At 41.7% G+C, this 19,346-nt stretch overlaps 3 protein-coding genes across 6 annotated transcripts; 2 read left to right on the top strand and 1 right to left on the bottom strand.

Annotated features, from left to right (window-relative positions):
* Positions 1 to 1,450: 1,450 nt before the first annotated feature.
* Positions 1,451 to 1,860, bottom strand: LOC106643580 (histone H2B.3-like). Its single transcript, XM_014358764.2, has one exon. The coding sequence runs from the start codon at positions 1,853 to 1,855 to the stop codon at positions 1,481 to 1,483; it is 375 nt and encodes a 124-aa protein (XP_014214250.2). The 5' UTR covers positions 1,856 to 1,860; the 3' UTR covers positions 1,451 to 1,480.
* Positions 1,861 to 2,202: 342 nt separating this feature from the next.
* Positions 2,203 to 3,029, top strand: LOC106643597 (histone H2A-like). Its single transcript, XM_014358789.2, has 2 exons — positions 2,203 to 2,667; positions 2,985 to 3,029. Exon 1 carries the CDS (start codon positions 2,219 to 2,221, stop codon positions 2,609 to 2,611), a length of 393 nt encoding a protein of 130 aa, XP_014214275.2. The 5' UTR covers positions 2,203 to 2,218; the 3' UTR covers positions 2,612 to 2,667; positions 2,985 to 3,029.
* Positions 3,030 to 3,177: 148 nt separating this feature from the next.
* On the top strand, positions 3,178 to 18,582 carry crc (bZIP transcription factor crc). 4 transcript variants are annotated; one of them, XM_089589780.1, is made up of 5 exons: positions 3,178 to 3,320; positions 4,499 to 4,855; positions 15,700 to 16,166; positions 16,243 to 16,299; positions 16,336 to 18,582. In XM_089589780.1, exons 2-5 carry the CDS (start codon positions 4,603 to 4,605, stop codon positions 16,966 to 16,968), a joined length of 1,410 nt encoding a protein of 469 aa, XP_089445906.1. In that variant the 5' UTR covers positions 3,178 to 3,320; positions 4,499 to 4,602; the 3' UTR covers positions 16,969 to 18,582. The 4 variants fall into 4 exon arrangements, with proteins under 4 accessions (XP_089445906.1, XP_089445907.1, XP_014214273.2 ...); XM_089589781.1 differs by having other exon boundaries at positions 16,243 to 16,257; positions 16,312 to 18,582; XM_014358787.3 differs by having other exon boundaries at positions 16,243 to 18,582.
* Positions 18,583 to 19,346: the final 764 nt, after the last annotated feature.

Raw genomic sequence — 19,346 nt, forward strand, 5'->3', positions numbered from 1 at the left:
CTGCTATCATGAATCACGAGGCTAATCACCTTCACCTCGAGTATTATCATTTATTGATTTTGCAAAAAAAGTACTAATGAATGTATATTTCCAATTTAGGTATAGATTGCCTAGAAAAAAATTATGAATGAATAAAAGTCAAAGTTGGAAATTTAGTTCGGGCAGTTTACAGTCAGCGCCATCTAGCGATGCTGAATTCGAACTAAAAAGTAAAAAAAGTACACTTTTATTTGTAGACAGCGCTAGTAGCGCTGTGTCAAAATAAAAATTTTTTCACTAACGCGCTGGCTAATAAAAAATGATGTTCATACTCATATAAACATAATGGGAAAAAAGGGTTCACGAGGTTCGTAGTGGTAAATGTCTCGTTCAAATTCTGAGGGAATAAGTTGATAGGGTGATCGTAATGTTTAGTCAAAAAATTTTCTTAACAAAATGAAATTAACTAAGATTTCTACAGCCCAAGTGGGAATTTTCAGGTGGAGGCATCAACGTACATTACTATTAAAAAACAAATTTAACGGTAAGTAGAGAACGTTCAACGAAATATTGGCCCTGAAAAGGGCCGGTTGTTGTGATGTGCTTAAATTTTCCCAGGTACTTCACTTCTTGGCTAATTTCGGCTTTGCTACTTTGGCAGTTGCCGGCAACTTCTTCGTTTTCGCAGATTTCACTAGTTTATTAGCTTTTGGTTTTGCAAGCGACATGTTGATAGACTTTCCAGTTCTTTTCTTGGTGACCTTTTTCCCACCAGATTTGGTCGCAATTGACTTTGCGGCACTTTTTTGGACCTTTTTACCACCAGATTTCGTCGCTATTGACTTCGGAGCACTTTTCTTGACCTTTTTACTATCTGGTTTGGTCGCTACTGACTTCGCGGCATTTTTCTTGACCTTTTTGCCATCTGGTTTGATCGCCACAGGCTTCTTTGGTTTCTGATCTACACTAGATTTTCCTCCTACCTTGAAACGACCGGACGCGCCAACACCACTGGTTTGAACGATGGTCTCCTTCTCGACGGAGTTTTTCAAGTACTTCTTGATGAAGGGCGCCAACTTTTTGGCATCCACTACGTAGGTCGCGGCGATGTACTTCTTGATGGCGTGGAGCGACGAGCCTTTCTTCTCGTTCAGGGTTTTGATGGCAGCGATTACCATTTCACTGGTTGCCGGATGAGGAGACTTCTGGGGTGCCATCTTCGAGGACTTCTTAGCAGAAGCTGCAGTCATTGTGAGCACTAAATGTGGTGATAACGTCTATTCACTTCGATAGTCGACCGTGAACTAAGTGCAAATTGCAAGTATTTTCGTCGCTAACTGTAACCCCAACGAAAATGCAGTTTTTAACGTGGAGGGGGAAATAAGCTTAACATTCGTATTTTTAAAATTTGATGGACGCAAGTAAATCAAGTACGGAAACTGAACTCCTTTCGTAAGACGTTTGATGGCCCTGAAAAGGGCCGATTGGTTTTGTTGGGAATCTACTTGGAACTGGTGTACTTGGTCACGGCCTTGGTGCCTTCGGAGACGGCATGTTTGGCAAGTTCACCAGGAAGCAGAAGCCTCACTGCCGTCTGGATCTCCCGGGATGTGATGGTCGACCTCTTGTTGTAGTGCGCCAAGCGAGAGGCTTCCGAGGCGATACGCTCGAAAATGTCGTTGACGAAGCTGTTCATGATGGACATGGCCTTGGAGGATACCCCAGTGTCCGGGTGCACCTGCTTCAAGACCTTGTAGATGTAGATGCCGTAACTCTCCTTCCTCTTCTTGGAGCGCTTTTTCTTATCTCCCTTGGAGATGTTCTTCATTGCTTTGGCGCTTTTCTTCTCCACTGGGGTAGTAGCTTTCGGGGCCATTGTAAATTGATCAAGTCGAAACGTGTTACCAGTTCAAGAATGTAACGAATACTAATTGGGGAAGCAATTTTTTTTGGCTCTCGCGATTCCGTCAAGAGCATCTACTCCGAACCAATGAGCGCGTGTCAGCTTGGTCTGGCGGTGGGGGCAAGAAATTCGTTGATTGGTTGAGCCCGTGACAGCTATTTCCCCCTCCATGCGAGTCCATATCCCCACTTGGGACAACTTCACTCTGATTGGTTCGGAGTAACTGCGCTTGTACAAGATCGAAAAAAAAATGCCGAATCGAAAAAGCAGATAATCAATCAGTACTTGGTTGACTTTCTGGTGGTTAATCTTTAAATCGATATAGTCAATTCCAAAATGAGCGGATCTGGACGCGGCAAAGCTGGTGCAGGAAAGGCCAAGGCGAAGCCAAAGACGCGCTCATCTCGAGCTGGACTTCACTTCCCGGTGGGACGCATCCAGAGGTTTTTAAAAAAAGGCAAATATGCCGAGCGAGTTGGTGCTGGTGCCCCAGTTTACCTCGCCGCAATTCTCGAATATTTGTCCGCGGAAATTCTGGAGTTGGCGGGGAATGCAGCTCGAGACAACAAGAAAACCAGGATAATACCTCGCCACCTCCAGCTGGCCATTCGCAACGACGAGGAACTCAACAAACTGCTTGCCGACGTGACGGTGTCCCAAGGTGTTCTGCCCAATATACAAGCCGAACTTGTGCCAAAGAGATCCGAGAAAAAAGAATTGAAGGAATAAACCGAAAACTTGTGCTACTAACCGGCCCTTTTTAGGGCCACTACTCAACTTAAATCGTAAGACCTAATTGCCTTTATCTCCACCTATTATATTCATATATTTGTAGCATAGTTCACGGATACTGTGCAGATTTCAATTTATCTCGCATAATTTAGCAACTGTTAATCGGGCATAGGTATATCCAAATTATTTTGGTCGATTTAAACATTAAAGTAGATAAAAGGGTTTTCAAAATAGTGCAGTATGTACACTACTCCTGAGTTCTTTAAAAAGTAATATGACAGAAACAAAAAAATAGCAGTCGAGTGAAGTTGAAATTTGCACACATCGATAAAAAAATCATTTTTTTACATAATAATAATAATGTTAACAGATTGGTCAGCTACACATACGTCGAGCAGCTGTTATTACTCGTGCCAGGCGCATACTTGCGTATTTTTTTTGCCATGTGCATCACCCGCGCCCGCGAAAAAATACGCGCACGCTGCTGCATCAACGGACGTCTGTAAAAAATAGTCAGGTGGTGAACCCACGTGACCTAGCAGTCGGCGTCGTGGTGGCGTGCGCTTGCTGTCCGCTTTCTCTCCATGGACGTCGAACCAGCTGCATCGTTTATCGTTACGCGACCCAAGATGCGTGCAAAATGAATCATTAGTGTTTAACGGCTTGCACACGCAAGTGTGCTTACACTACTATTGTTAATCATGACGTGAGTACATCTTATTTCTATTTTTTTTTCGTAGTCTAGGAGTTTGTTTTTAATCTAGTGGGCTTTGACTACTTGCATGTAGACAGCATGGTTTCGTCGCCATTTTGGGTATGTGTGGGGGGCATTTGTAAGTGTGTGCGCCCGTGAATGCGTGTGTGTGACTGAGTAATCATTTTTCGGTATCCTCAAAATTTTTCCACCTACTCATAAGTATACTGTCATGCACCCATATTATCGTGCTCAAAAATATGACAGGCACATATATGCATAACTTGGCTGTAGACTTATTGATTTTTTTTTATTTCGGAGCAACATGCGCGTGTCTCAAGTTGGCTGCTGACGTCACCATTGATTATTGCATCATATCGTTTAACATGACGATTAATTGATTTTTCGTCGTTTTTACGTGCGGATCGAATATTAATGAATTAAGTTTGTGGTTAGCCCTGGTTTTTCAATATAGATTTTAAAGATAAGCTACTACATCTGGCGTTGTACTTACACACTAACGTACAGTTTATTACAGTACATAGGAAAATCGGGTATTTTTCTTTTTTATTTTCATCGTCTATTATATAAGATACTTATAGCGTAAACATAACAGAAATAACGAGTCGTTCATTAATGTATTTCGATGTGACGCTTGGTATATGTCAACACTATATACCTTGTATGTACACTGATGACAGTTGCGGGACTGTTGTATTGGCAACAATCGTTATTTAAATGGCCTTCGGGTCTTTAACCTCGAGACAACCGGTAATTGTTAGAAAATCATGGAAGCCTTTATGTATAAACAAGGATTTTTAGATAATAAGCATGTAAACACGTATGTGAATTACTCATAATCAGTATAATTTTCTTTGAAGCTTATAAAATTATTGTCAAAAACACTGCCCTTATTGGACACATGTAAAAAAATGAAATTTTTGTTTGAATATCTTCAGCCATTTACTGATCCGTATTGATAACGGTGTTTGTTGATCCTGTCGAAATTATAATTATAAATTTCGATACATTTTGCGACTTGCGTGTTAAGGTAAAAAAGGAGTTTATAAAAAAAAAAAAAAAAAAAAAAAAAAAAAAAAAAAAAAAAAAAAAAAAAAAAAAACTTGAGGCCAAAGGGTAAATACTCACCCATTTAAACCTAATTTTTGTTTGTTTTTAAAATTTTTCAGTGCCATTATGGCGTTCTCCGCGAGCTACGTCGCTTTGCCGACTATCATCCTAAATTCATTAGAAAATTTGACGCCCCTCGATTGGATACCAACTGTCAGCAAAAATGTCAGGATCCGATCAAGAGACAACGATGCTGTCGTGGAAGGTGGAGCCATTATCCCCTAGTGGGACCCCACCACCCTCTGACAAAGACGAAGAATGGCTCTGTATCGACCAAAAGCCTGCAATACCCGAGGCGAACGAACTCTACGGAGAGTCCAGCCTCTACGAGGAAGATGGAGAAGAACAGCTTACGCGTGCACAAGTAGCTAGTAAATTCTTAGAAGAATTAGAACTCAAGTATTGGATCAAAGAAGGTACGTACCCTTTTTTTTGTTCTTATGTGATTGTTAATCTTATTATTACTACACAATGCCCTTAAAACAAAAAAATAGCTCAAATCGTTAGTTGACGATCTCTACTAACGTCTTTCGAAGTAAGCATAAACGAGTACACGCACTTCAAGTTGATTTGAAAATGGAATATGATATAATAGAAAAAAAAAAAAAAGAAGATTTTAATTACAGTCTACCAATCTACGTTATTCAACGTAATTAATTTTTCGGATCAGAGGAGTTATTGCTTTCTAATGCAACGATCAACCATGACCAGTATGCTGGTACGCGTACAGTTGCTCCATTGAACATGAAAGCTAGTTGCCTGGACAGTACAGCCTTGAATGCACGTGCATTTATTGTGATCGTGTAGCCCGTTTGCCTTGCTGAATTATTTATCAAAGTTGCCTAGACGTTTATTGCAAAACCCGTGTGTCGGTGCTTGCCTGGTCGTTATTTTTATACTTCAAACGCTCATTTATCACCCTCTATCTATTAATCGAAGCCCGCCCATTGCAAACTTCATTTTTTTGCCTCGTAAATATACCACCTGAACAAGCTGCTCGACGTGAATGCTCAAGCTCTACCTGTGTACGTGTGTGGCAATTAAAGGCGTGCCACAAGACCGAGCATTTCTGAGCAGCAGCGTTGATACGCACGACTTTTCAATCGCCTACTAATGCCACACTCGTTTCATTTTCAAATAACGACGTGCTTGAAACAACTCTTGGACGTATGTCGAAGGAAAAATGGAAGAATCGGAGAATAAAAAAGTAGGCTCGGAAAGACAGCACATGTATATGGGTACGGTGCGAAAGCTGCGCTGGCACAGTCGACCCACAAAAACAGGTTTTCTGTCCACCGTGTAACGTAAGATAGGCACAGTCTTCCTACTCCCTCTTGTCCAAAGCGGTGTATATATGTACATGCGCGACTTGACAGTGACAGGAACGGATTGTCATCTTTTGTACACCAAAGAAGCATCAGCGCGAAACCGGAGCAACGACACGGCCTTTAAATTTTTCTCGAGCGCGCGATTATCGCTGTCCCACCTCGCCCCCTCCCCCTCGTTTGTTTATCACGGGGAATTTCGCGTGCGCATCTCATGCACGTGTGTGCAAGGCTCGAGAGCAACTCGATTGCCTTGACAAGAAATTCCGGCTTACGTCAGAGCTCGCCGAGAGTTTTTCCCCGTATCCATTGCATTATGCAGTGCGCCCAATCGGTACACGGGAAAAATGACTCTGGACGGACAAACGGAGCAATCGGCCCACGTCGTCTCTCGATTCCAAAAACAGTCCCGTTCGGCGATCGGCGAGCAAAAAAAAATATGTTGGGCTCGACTGTTTTTTACCCACTCCATACGCAGCCGAAAATTCAGTGCGACGAAAATTCACTGCTGACGGATCGATGAGAGGGGAAAAAAAAAAAAAAAATCGGTAATCTCGGTTGCGCGAAACACGCGCCATTGGCCGGATCCCGGGGAACTCTGCCGATATCTACGAGGCAGTACGAGCAAGCAATAATAATGATGATGGAGCGTAAGTGCATGAAAGATGCTGGACGTGCGAGAGAACACACGTGCGTGTAAGAGAGGCCGCGCGAGCGGAAGAGGGAGGAAGGCGAGTGGGACAAACTGGTTAACTTCTGTCCGGAGCGACTCCGTGGCAACAGCAAAGCGAGCGGCATAGATCGAAAGGGGAAAAAAAAAACAGCGGAGCTCCGAACGAGAGAGAGAAAGAGACGTGACACCCGTGACGACGAGCGCGATGCACGCGCGAACGCCAAAGAGTATATATATACATACATATATACAGGAGGAGATAAGAGGAGCTCGAGGGAGCGAGCGAAATCGCTGGCGCTCTTGCTCCTTTGCTCGGCGACGATCACGACAATATCAATTTATCCGCTCTCAGTTGGTTTCTCGGCTCGCCCGTGGACGCGCGCGCGCTCAAACTCTCTCCAAGTATCTCCCGCACACACTCGTATCGCGTATAATATGTTGTAGCCTGCCGATCGGGAACGCATGCCGACCGAGTTTATTCTCGAGCACCCGTTCACTTGCACGTACAAGCGCGACGACGACGCGAGCAATCATCTCTCGGTGGATATTGTGCGGTTATTCGGGTGGCCTTTCTCGATCATCCGAGCGAATCTGCGCAGCATCGGCAAGCACGGCGGTTCTTCGTGCGATCGCGCACCGAAGCGACAAACACGCACACACACACACACACACACTCGCAAGTGCCGTTGGATGGAAGTCACCTGTAATATAACATCGAGTCTCGCTGAATCGTCCCAAAGAACAACAGTGTACATATACATAGCAGCGGGAATTAACAGCGCGCGAGCGCGTGCAGGGATCGCAGCATTGCCGTGATACTGGCAGGGACAAGGCAACGACAGCTGCTGTGGCCAAAACCTGCAGAGAGTCGCGTCGATAAGGTGTCGCGAGCAGGACATCGGGGACGGCCGGTCGCGGGAGAGACCGATAACGCGGATAACCCGTTTGGAAAGATCGGCAGGCCTTGCCTGAGATCGGTTGGGATCGGTGACTATTGCGATCGCGCGAGGAGGTACCTCAAGGGCCCGCCAACAGTAAAAAACTGCAATAACCCGCCGGCGTCTCCATGTTGGAGCGCACTAATGTTGTATAATAGCATGCAGTTCGCATACAGTTACACGTGGAACAAAGAGATTATCGTGGCCTCGCAGAAGCTGGTGAAAAGACGCTGAAGTGCCCGATAGGCGGTGGCAGCAGCAAGCTAGGTCCCCCGTACCGCGGAACGACCGAGCACAGCCGCCGAAGCGCGCCCAACCGCCACGATCCAAGGGCTCAACGGAACAACAACAACAACCCGCCCGGTTATCGTCTTTGCTTCCTCCTCCTTTTATCGTGGCCGTTTGTCTCGATTTTTTGGACTATCTGTGAACGACGATTGTCTCGTCTCTACCACCACGAACTGTACGACACCCACTCGCCTCCGGGGAAAACCAAAATCACGTGGGCTTTGTTTCGTTTCTACAATCGGACCGGCGAACCCATCTGGGCGTCCGACGAACAACAGCTGGCGGACACTCGTAACTGCGCGCACGGCAAATCACAGTCATGGCTGCTATATGCTACAACGGTACGATCACCCTTATCGTCGTCGCGATACCTCTATTTTTCTTTCTCTTTTTCTCTCTCTCTTTGTTTTCCTCTTTCAGGTCGATATATATTTATATGCTCAGTGTACAATTGCCGCTGGTAACAATTGTTTTACCGTCAGGCTTCCTAATCCCACTCTCCACAATTGTAATCTGCTTAAGTTGCTAACAAATTGAATGATGTCGGCGCTCGCCTTGAAAAATTTAACACGATGTTTTCTCTTTTTTTTTTCTTTTTTTACGAAAGACGTGTATTTTCGATGGGATGGCCCCTGATTGAACACACGTGGCTGATTAAAGACCGGACTTGGCTAAAATATTAAAAGTGTTGATGACGGTTTTGTTGAAAATTTTACTGGAATATTTCGGACTGGTTGGCGATACGTTCGGGCATACATACAAATACGTTTTAACACGGACGACGGAAAGATTTGCACTTAAATGACGGTAGATTAAGAGCGAGAACGGCCGGGCAGTCCAATTTATCGACAAGCACGGAAATATACGGACACGCGCTTTCTCTTGCGGTAACTTTGCGTCTACATGTTGTTGCGTAAAATTTTAATAATAGTTTATAACTACAGACATACCGTAATATATTAACGCTCAAAGTATCAACTCGATGAGTTCTCATTGTCAAACGACAATCGTCATATCGCGCTAATTTTTTCGATTCGTCGTTCAATTATTCATTGATAAAACAAAAATCATTGAAAGATGGCGATGAAAAAAAAAAAAAAAAAAAAAAAAAACACGTGCGCTCGTACGCCACATTAAATTATTAATTATTAATTTTAATTCTTAATTGAAATCGGTAACAAGGCCAATCCCGTTCTTTCCGCATAAAATCAAGGATTATGTTAAACAATGATGCTACTCGTTGACCTTTATAGTATTAGTGCTGTGCATTTTTTTTTTTTTTTTTTTTCATGCCGATTTGTATGAATTATTTGATAGGTACAGTCGTGAAAACAACAATGGCGTAATGCAACTTGAAAAATTTCAATGATAACGCGGAGCTTTCAAGTACTCTCGTATCGCTGCTAAAAAAATCGTGTGGCAATGGGCTGGCAATGGCAATTTTCCAATCATAATACATAAAGACTTTTTATACAGGCGATGCTCGATCAAACGATATCAAACTTTTGTGTTTCATCTTGGCACGCTTTACATAACGCGATAAATTATTCATTTTTCTTGAGAAAACCGGCACCCGCGTGGTGTATATGTATATAGGTAAAAGTGCGCTGCATAAAAAAAAGGTTCAATCGTATTTTAAAAAGGTTTCGGGCGGGTGTACGCTGACCGTACGTAGAAACGTCCTTTTCACGAGCTCGAAAACATCACGTATTTTATTTTATTTTTTTGTTTTTGTTTTTTTTAACTTCGATTCCATACTTGGACGTTTTCTCTCGAGTCTCTCTAAGGAATTGGATAAAAAGCCACTTAACTTATTACAGCGTTTACTTTAATAAAAAAATTTTTTTTAAATCGATCAATCAAAGCCCTGCCCGATGTTATTATAGTCTTTATCGCGCGATACCTGCTTTTTAGAGTGTTTGCGTGGAGGAAAAAAAGAAGGAAAAAACACTACAGACAACAGGCATTATTTTGAAGTAGAATCGAAACCCAACCCTTCCGGCACAATCACCATAATATTTGTGTCTAATGTTATCACAATATACCACCCCCGTCGCCTCTCGGCAGCGCACGTGCCTCCGAACACGCATACGTAAAGAACTTTCAGTTCACGCATGTATATACACTTATCCGACCTGCAAATCGTGTTCTCGCGCGTGCACATTCCGCTCGCATTTTCCTCGGCCGCTGGCGGCGTTCGAAAGTCTGGTTTCGTTACATATGATGTTTCTTCCAACTTTTTCCTCTTCATCGCACGCTGTATTTACGCGCGCATGTAATATATACGCAATTCGAAAGTACACGACCGAACGCTCCGCTTCGGCTGTAGTGGTACAGATGCTCAACGTTATAAATGTGCGTCAACGTTGATGTTCCATGCACCCCATGTGGATATTTTTGCAAAAGTTTGCGATCCGTTTCGTCCGTTTCTTGCTTGTTCGCAGTACAAGTTAACGTAGTACTGATTGTACCTTTGTTGGACAATTAAAGTTGAAAAGAAATTAAAACAAAATTAACAAAGGTTGTGAAAAAACTGAGTACGTTGTTTTTCTTTTTATACGTCCTCGATTGATGTTGTATACAAATTTGGAGATGTTAGTCATTACACCACTTGAAATATGCAAAATAAGTCTTGATATATATTTTTTTTTTTTTTTCCACCAACGAAATTTACTGGTAGCGCTGTAGTTGATGATCCGGTCAAAACTTACAGGGATCGACTCGGCAATTGAATATCCAAGGGAGACTCGTGTCAATGCGCCAATTAATTTTTTATCAGCTCCTCGTTTGGAAACATTTTTCTTCTAATTGAATTACGGAGCGATACGGACTGTGTACACTTACGTAGATAGGTTTTATTAAAAAGAATTTACCGATCGTATACGTGCATATGCTTCGGTACTTCTTTCACACGAAACAATGCTTTCGTATATACAAATGAAATCGGGCATAAAAGTTGTTTTATTGCGTTTTACAGGCATATACCGGTGGACAACATCGGTATGTCTCTGATATATGCTACTCGTGTATACGTAATGTCACGACGAACTCGTTAAATTTGATACTGCAACGTTGTGACGAATGTTTGTTACAATAAGAGTACGAAAGTAATTCGAGGGTGCGCTTCCTGTTTGAGTAATTTGATCAACCAACGCGCCTATTTGGCGATCTCTTGGCTGGAGATCCCACCTTACATCCAAAGCGACCAAAAATTACGTATCCATAGGTCATACCTGTACCGATCAGCTCTGTCTCTACAATATTATTTTATCATGGGACAAATCCTTAATAAATTCCTTGCTGGTTGAACAAAAAGTAAAAGAACAATAATTTATACCGCGGGCCTTTGCCCGATTAAAATCTTTGCCGTTATGTTGCTATGTAAATATGATGTGTATAATATGCTATTAATGACTCGCAGATGAGAAAAGCCACGAGAGCTCTGTGTACATTATAGCGCGTACGCCAAGTGAGTCGATAACGATGTTATTCTAAACCAGCGCGTGATCAAATGTGTCATTTTCATAAAACCATCATCATCTTGAAAAATTCGGTCTAGTGTATATATACGCAAGACGAAGGGTAAAATACGTGCGCGCGTATTGCGATGAGATTTTGTTGAAATTGATGCGGTTGTGTGGAAAAAAAAACTCCCGCCCGCTTCGTGATATAATTCTTACAAGTACTTTGTATATACAGAGTGTGCCCGCGTGTGAGACATTCGAGACATTTTTGTGTCGTTCAGTATAGGTGCCTACTTTCTAATTTCCCCCATGCAGTTAAGTTTTTATACAACTTCGAAATAATACACACGTTTATTTAAATTACCATGTCTATACTAATTCGAAGTTTTACAACCTGTTTTTACCATTTTTTTTTTTTTTCTCAGCAACTACTGCTTTTGTACATGTACCTACAATTTATTTAGTTATAAAATTGAAAAAATTTGTTGTTTTTTTCGCAAGTAGGTACATTACATTGTATTCTAGTTCTTACGTTACATGCAATTTTCCGCGTTAACTGTTATACCTGTTATTATTTTTTTCCGCAGAGCAAAGGCAAATCTACGTTTGTCCGTGTTAACGAGAGAATGTATTATTTTATTCCCGAAGTGCGGGCATCTTGTTATTGCTCGTATACGCCGGTAGTATATCATCCATCCATCGCGACGGCAAAATTCATCGCCGTCTATCAATCACGGGATCCCCGGTCGATAATAATGGCAAACAATGGCTTTTCCTTGAATCGCTCGCGCGCGCAATTTTGAGGGCTCGAGATTTTTCTCTCTCCGTGTACATGTTGCGCGCGTTCGTCATATGGAGGGGGAAAAAAATGCGCCGGAGATATTGGTGTCCAATTCAGGATAGCCGCCGAGAGAGAGGAGATGTTATATAGTGTATATGTAAGCCAAGTGTGTCATGGACTCTTGATATCTCGATAGTGGTTTTAAATAGGCGACGCGGGTTTATTACTATACCATCGAGTGGCAGTCTAGCTGATGCACAACAAGCGCAACTTTACGATCGCGAGAGTATTTGTACAAGTTTTACGCGCAAACGAGGCTGAATCGTGATTTTTTCACGAAAATTCAAAGCTCGACAACATGTCTATGTATGAAAAAATACTTGCCTTTTCGGTTGGATAACGTACACGACATTGCGTTCTCGTGGTGTTTTTTTGACCAAATTATAACGTCGAAAAGTAAGTTTTTATATTTTTCCTTTCGAACGAAAAACCTACTTTCACTTACCGATTTCTCTCGCTCGTATGGAACAAAAAAAAAAAAAAAAAAAGAAAAGAAAAAAGAAATTCCAACTCGTGCCATTCGGTTCTTATTTTTAACATTTGTTTATCATGTACTTGAAGGATTTGTTAGAAGAAGATGGAGGGAGGGAAAAATCAACAGGCCAAGTGTTGGGGCGAAAAAAAAGAACCTGCGACGTCACGTCACGCGGACCGATAACTTGTTATCAAAAATTCGCAACGGACGTAGGAAAAAAGTCCTCCCCAAGCTCGAATGTAGAGCAGACGGGTGAATTTCGCGCGATCGGCCGCGTTATGAAACCAGTCGCAAAAATCTCGTGGCACGCTTGTTCCCCGCAGACTGCGTTTTATCTAAAAAGGCCAGCGATGCAGTTGGCCCATCGGCTGGGAAAGAAGTGCTTATGCATTATGCGTAGATATACCTCGTCGGGGTCGGGTTGAGATCAATCCGCCAGTAAACGTATACAATGTTATACGGTAAAATGAAAACGCTCTCCCGCGATTAATGTGCAATATATACTTATGTAACGCATGGCCAATCGAGCCTCTTTGTGGCACGAGCTCGCTTGGTGTATACTTATTATACGAATATAAATATATGTATTCAAAGCTCCGCGTGTAATTTGTAGACAAAAGTATTTTCCATCTGGTGGTGGTGGTCTCGACGAGTGACGTATTTATCTCCACCAGCGATTGCACGCCCATTGTTTTTAATGTTAATTGGCTTGTTCGCCTCGTTTAAATGTATACTTATACACAGAAACATGTGCTCGCGCGCCCGCGCTTCGATAAGACGTTTTGTTTTCCCATTGCGTTTATTACGTTATAATTGTATACAACATTAGACTCCTTCCAGTCTGGGTCGAAAAACTTGACGTTTGAAGGATAACAACGATATTGGAGAAAACAAAAACAATGCAAAGGAAACAAAAAATTGCTTGACTTTTAGTCGATGCATCAGAGTGTGACCCACATTGGTAATAATATATTATACACTTGGGATGAGAGTTGTTCAAGTGACGACCATACAACATATTTATATTGTACACGATTAGTTATTGTGGCACTGGTACATGGATATGGATGCATTGTGTGTGTGTGTGTACCTGCTTTATCAAAGGAGAGAGAGAGAGAGAGAGCTGTTTGCTAAATGGGCATATACTTATATGTGGGTGAAAATGCGCCACCACAACACACACGGGCTCGATGCCGTTGAAAATATATATAATATTGTCTTGTCTCCTTTATTGATTTTTTGTTATTTTTTTTTTTTCACTGCGTTCTGCGAGGGAAGGAAAGTTCACGGAACGACTTCTTTTTGTTGCCGTATTTCTTATTTTGTCAATTGGCGAAAGGAAACAACGAACGTAAATTGCAGTGCATTGAGCTCACGTTGGAAATAATAATAATAATAATAAAAAGGTAGTATCGCAAGCACGATCGCTTACTCGACAGTGGCAGTAGTATCTAATATTGTAATGAAACGCACAACAGTTGTAGAGACACCCGATGAAATAATTACCAATAATGTAAATACCGAGGCTCGTGGGGATAATAAATAGACACAGAAAATACCTATAGTCGTAAGTTGTGACTCTTGTATACCCACCTGTGATCCGGCGATCGAACGAATCGATGTAAAAGAGTATACCATAATATGATGTATGGGGTAAACAAAGTACTTGGGTCGGAAAAAGGCGAGCCTATTACACGACGTATCCTACACACACTTAAATATGATAAAAATAACAGCTGGTACAACACAACTTGTTAACTTTGTAAAGCTGGGAAACACGTGATACGCGTGTAGCGAGTTGATTTCGCGATGCGTGTACGTAAGTGTATCTACGTATAATATAAACTTGTTAATTTCATTGTCTCGCTTCGAGGTGAGCCGGAACATAAAGCGAGTAGGTACATTCATCGGGGCCGCGAGATTTTTTAAGTTATTGCCGCCTTCGTCGTGGCTGTCCAATATGCTATATGGCATTTTCTTCATCGATGATAATGAGGGGGGAGAGAGAGAAAAACAAACAAACAACAAGACCCGGGACGACCTTATTCCAGCTGATCGAGTCGATTATAATTGATACGATAGCAACTCTGTTGTACGAGAGATGGTATACATGACATTACATGCACGGGAGGTATGTGATTTTTTTCGCGACTTTAATCAAAGGGCTCGTGTCATACGCATCATATCTTACCTAATTATATACATTATTTTTATGGTAAAGTTTAGATTTTTAGTCAATTAACGGGTCAATGATGTAACACCACGATATAGTGATTTTTTAATGTATTTTATTGAAAAAACCAATAATGTACGTACACAAGTAAGTAATTTAGCTCGGGGAAAACACGATCATTGTCACACATTGATTATCCCGTGAAATTAAACCATCTCCGATTAATTTTGTTGGGAGTCAATACTTGATCGATTGTAAATAAAAATCGCACTCTCGATCCCGTGATTTACGTCGGTGAAGAGGCACACGAGCTAACGAAAAGTAAAGAAAATAGACTCGCCGAAAAATTATCCAATTCGTACAAGGCGTCTAAGAAATTAGCGTCCAACATTTGACTATGAAAATCTTGAAAGCGTGCCTGCGAAAAACGCTTGTGGTGCGAAAACGAGGATAATGAAAAAAATCGATAAATAAAAATGAAAGGGGACAAAACGTATGTTTCAAAATCAAATAAATGACCCAATTATAACACTAATTGATGCATATTGTCTTTGAAATTACTATAAATCGAGATATTTATACCACCCTCATTAAGTAACAGTCTCTCTTGTATTTGAACACGCGTATTTATGACTACAATGTCCTTTCGCTACTTAAGTTTTAAAAATATCCATGGTAAAACATAATAGTTGCTTTGCCCCTGTGCGCTCATGCAATTAGTGTGCGTTTGATTAGTTATGCTCCCTCTCTAAAGATGTCTAAAATATATTGGTACCCCGTTTTGATATGTTTGCCACAATAGCCAAAAGCGGTTAGTTTGTCAGATAAAGTTTAGTTGTAGGTAGGCTAGTCGTGGTACTACTCGTACGTTAGTATGGGTGGTTCAAGAATTCCGAATTTCGGACGGAAGACCCCTAGATCGGCGTGGAATCAGGGTATACACAAATATTATATAGTCGTCAAATTGAAATTATCACGTGTAATAGTTACTTTTACAGACCAATAGTTGACAACAAAATTACCGTCTCGTGCCGTATGTGATTTTTATTTAATTATTCTTCTATTTCACGCTTATGCTTGCAGAATCATTTACCGATTGGTTCGAGGAGAAAATCGACATACCGATTTTCGAGGAGCTACCAGCCCCGGAATGCGGACAGAACCGCGCGGCCATCATATACTCTAGTTTGTCGAAACACCAACTTCAACCATCACCAACTCATATTCCTGTCCAGCAGCAGCAACAACAACAGGTGCTTATTCAACAACAGCAGCAGCAGCAAAATGTTGATGCCACGCAGACGCTACTGCGGGAGTTCGAGACTGTGCTGGGCGATGTCGAGGCTTGCCATCAGATACCCTCGATAATTTCAACCCTCACTCCACCCCAGTCTCCGCCACCGAACGCCAAGCAACACCAACTGCAGCAGCAACAACAACAAAATCTCGTTGTAGCGCCCAACACCGCCCATTTGCTCGTCTCCCTGCAGCCCCTACAGCACCAGTCTCAGGTGGCCTATGTTTACGAGCAGCAACAACAGCAACACCAGGTACTTTATTATCTCTCGTTTATCCTCGCTTAAATTAAACTCAAATGGAAGATACTAAAAAATTGTACCATTTTAGGAGTCGATAGCAGCCGTGTCATTGCTCCAGCAACAACTACAACAACAACAACAACAACAACAGCAGCAGCAGCAGCAGCAGGAACTACAACACCAGCACCAACTTACTGAAAACTATGACGTTTCGGCCTTGCCTGTAGTCCAGCAGCAACAGCAGCAGATTGCCGAGCACTGGAATCCAGAGAACCTGTCGTTGGTTCCGCTCGTTCACGGTTGTGACGTCGTCCAAGAGCTCACCAAAGTTGACGAGTATATGCTCAGTTGCACCACTAATGTGCCCGTTGACCACATCTCCTCCGCCTCGTCCCAGTGCGGCAGCTCATCCTCGGCTCCTCCGTCACCCTGCACCTCTTCCAATGCCAGCTGTATCTCCTCCGAGGACTCGGCCGACGATCCAGACTGGTCCTTCGAGCCCACATCCAGCGGTAGTGGTGGTCGCCGTGCCAGCCAGACCAAGCGTGCCGGTCGCCGGGCTGCCAGCAGCAAGCCTTACACGAGGCCTAACGTCGAGGACAAGCGGGTACGCAAGAAAGAACAGAACAAGAACGCCGCGACGCGCTACCGTCAGAAAAAGAAGCAGGAGATCAAGGATATATTGGGTGAGGAGCGCGAGCTCTCAGACAAGAACGAAGAGTTGCGGGCCAAGCTCAAAGATCTGCAGCTGGAGATGGGCTACCTCAAGGGTATCATGCGCGCTTTCTATCAAAAAAAGGGTTTAATTAAATAAAATAATACTTGAATAAATAAACATATATGAAAAAGTGTTTGTTGTCCTTGTACCCCCAGAGTTCTCATTCACTTACCATGTGGTTACCAAAAATGTGAAACATTTCAAATTTTTGGGGTGAAAGAAAATTTGTGGTAGCTAGACGGTGGAAAGAGATAAGAGCTTTGGACGTTTCATGGCTAACAATGTACACTTTTTGCTAGTTGAACGTCGTTTCTCCATACTCCACGATACAGCTTCGTATTTCACTATTTTTTTCATCCCCACTTTGATTGTACTTGTACCAATAATTGACTAGACGCTCTGTGTTATCTTAATTCTTGACATAGGAGTTGATGTTAAATATTATTCAAGTCTGGCATGGTTCACGGAATCCTTGTTATTTTTAAATTTATGTATGATTCTGAGGATTCAAAACTATTGAATTGTTCTCAACGAACAATATACAAATTGAAAGCAATAAGAAGCAAATAAGTGTGGCACCACGAGGATATCCAACTTTCACCGACATATGATTCAAACTTGACCCTTTTCTTTGGTCGTTCTTACTATAATCTATATATAATCATCTATACACGTATTTTATAACGGCTCTCTTAAAGTAATTTTTTTCGTAATTTTACATACTTATCATCTTTTACAGTAAAGAGAGAGACTTTGCTTTTATACGCAAATATTATTATTTTTTTTATTATTATTATTATTATTGTTATTCAGTGTTTTTTCTTATTCTTTATACATAATAGTATGTATGACCTGTATCGATTTACCATTTTTTTTTCTTAATCGTCAAAACCACGATTTCACCAATATAATGACAAGGTAAACAGATTTAATAGGTTTTTAGTAGTTCTAATACTGTAATAATACTTAATTTAGTCTTTCCCTCAGACTTGTGCTCGCGTATGTGCTATATGTTATGTACAACAAATTTGTGCACTCGTGGCGGCTAAACCAACAACATTTCTGTTGTCCGTAAGCTTATCGAGTATTGCAGGTTTATAATTGTTTAATCGTCGATGTATGTAATAATAAAAAAAAAAAATATCACACTTCCACACAGCGTGCATTTAATTAATCAGCCGTCAGTGTGCGTCAACTAACATCCACTTGTAAATTAACAGCGGCAGTTTAAAGCAGTGGAAAAATTATTTGTACAATCCTCTTTTACCAAACGAAGCGACGTGCGTACTGAAAGAAACGAAAAATAGAAAATGGTGTTTGCGTGGGAGACGACAATGATATTTTTCCTTTCTATTCTAAAACTGCGATCAAATAAAATTAAAAAAATGTTTGTCGATTCTGCGCGAGTCGTTGCCTCGTCGACGCAAAACCAGCGACCCCATGACATCTTCTCACGGAAGGTTGAAACCCGTCGTTGGCGTCGCGTCGATTTTCAGGCAATTACTCTCCGTGTATAGGAACTCATTCCAGATGACAATTGTTTTAAATTAATTGCATATACCTTTAACCCTCAGCCTATATGTATCAACACACACATAATTTGTAGTTACGACGTGTCCTTTTTCCGGATCTCCGAGCCTCGTTGAAAGGCACTGTCGTATATGGCAATCAAAAAAACTTGAGCAAATAAATGTGGGTTATCGAAGAAAACCTTTGTCCAACTTTTTTGTTCCCCCTCCAACTAGACCTAATTAAGTAATTGTTGTCGACATCATCATCGTTCTCAGCACTTGAGCTGTGAAGATAGGCTGATTTTTCAGAAAAAACAATGTTGTAACGACGAAACACGTATAATATGTGTATATACCCTCGGGCAGTCGAAAAAGATAAAAAAGCAAGCTGTGCATTCATTTATCGTGCGTGCATTTGTTACACCAACTCGCGCCCCGACATCCTTTTAGTTTTTCGAGGCGTGTGGACGCTCTCTCGGCTCTGTCCTTTCAGTATTACTTACTTACCTATACCTACCAGATTACCACGCACTCACCGAATGCTGAAACTGCCGAGTAGCTGATCTTACACAACCAGTGGAACATACATACGTGAGTGAATATTTAGTATTGTTGAGCTTATAGGTACTATAATATCGGACGAAAGTGCAGAACAGACACGTTACTTAAGACACTATAGAGAAATCGGTAACTTATTTACACACTCAGACGCACCACGCCCAAGTAAACACATTTTCTTTAGATTTTTTGTAGGTGTCTAATGTCTATATCTGAAAGACCTGGGGAGTCTCGGAGGTATAACTCCTCAAAGATGTTTTCCAGATGGACATTGGAAATCTACAAGACATCAACAAGAAATTTTGAGAAAATGTGTTTACTGGGGCGATTTCCTATTACTGATGTGCTAATGTAGAATAGATTACGTGTGTACGTGCATCTGTCACTTACCGTTGACGATTTTTT

This window comes from Copidosoma floridanum, unplaced genomic scaffold (genome assembly GCF_036245765.1).
Source record: "Copidosoma floridanum isolate Cflo_tuat_1 unplaced genomic scaffold, Cflo_Japanese_pri ptg000009l, whole genome shotgun sequence".
Taxonomy (NCBI): Eukaryota; Metazoa; Arthropoda; class Insecta; order Hymenoptera; family Encyrtidae; genus Copidosoma; species Copidosoma floridanum.

Bases quoted from the DNA above. Each gene is read 5' to 3' on its own strand.
- LOC106643580 (XM_014358764.2), bottom strand. From the start codon at position 1,855: ATGGCCCCGAAAGCTACTACCCCAGTGGAGAAGAAAAGCGCCAAAGCA.
- LOC106643597 (XM_014358789.2), top strand. From the start codon at position 2,219: ATGAGCGGATCTGGACGCGGCAAAGCTGGTGCAGGAAAGGCCAAGGCG.
- crc (XM_014358787.3), top strand. From the start codon at position 4,603: ATGTCAGGATCCGATCAAGAGACAACGATGCTGTCGTGGAAGGTGGAG. The intron at 4,856-15,699 runs GTACGTACCCTT...TTATGCTTGCAG, and splicing joins CAAGTATTGGATCAAAGAAG to AATCATTTACCGATTGGTTC. The intron at 16,167-16,242 runs GTACTTTATTAT...GTACCATTTTAG, and splicing joins AGCAACAACAGCAACACCAG to GAGTCGATAGCAGCCGTGTC.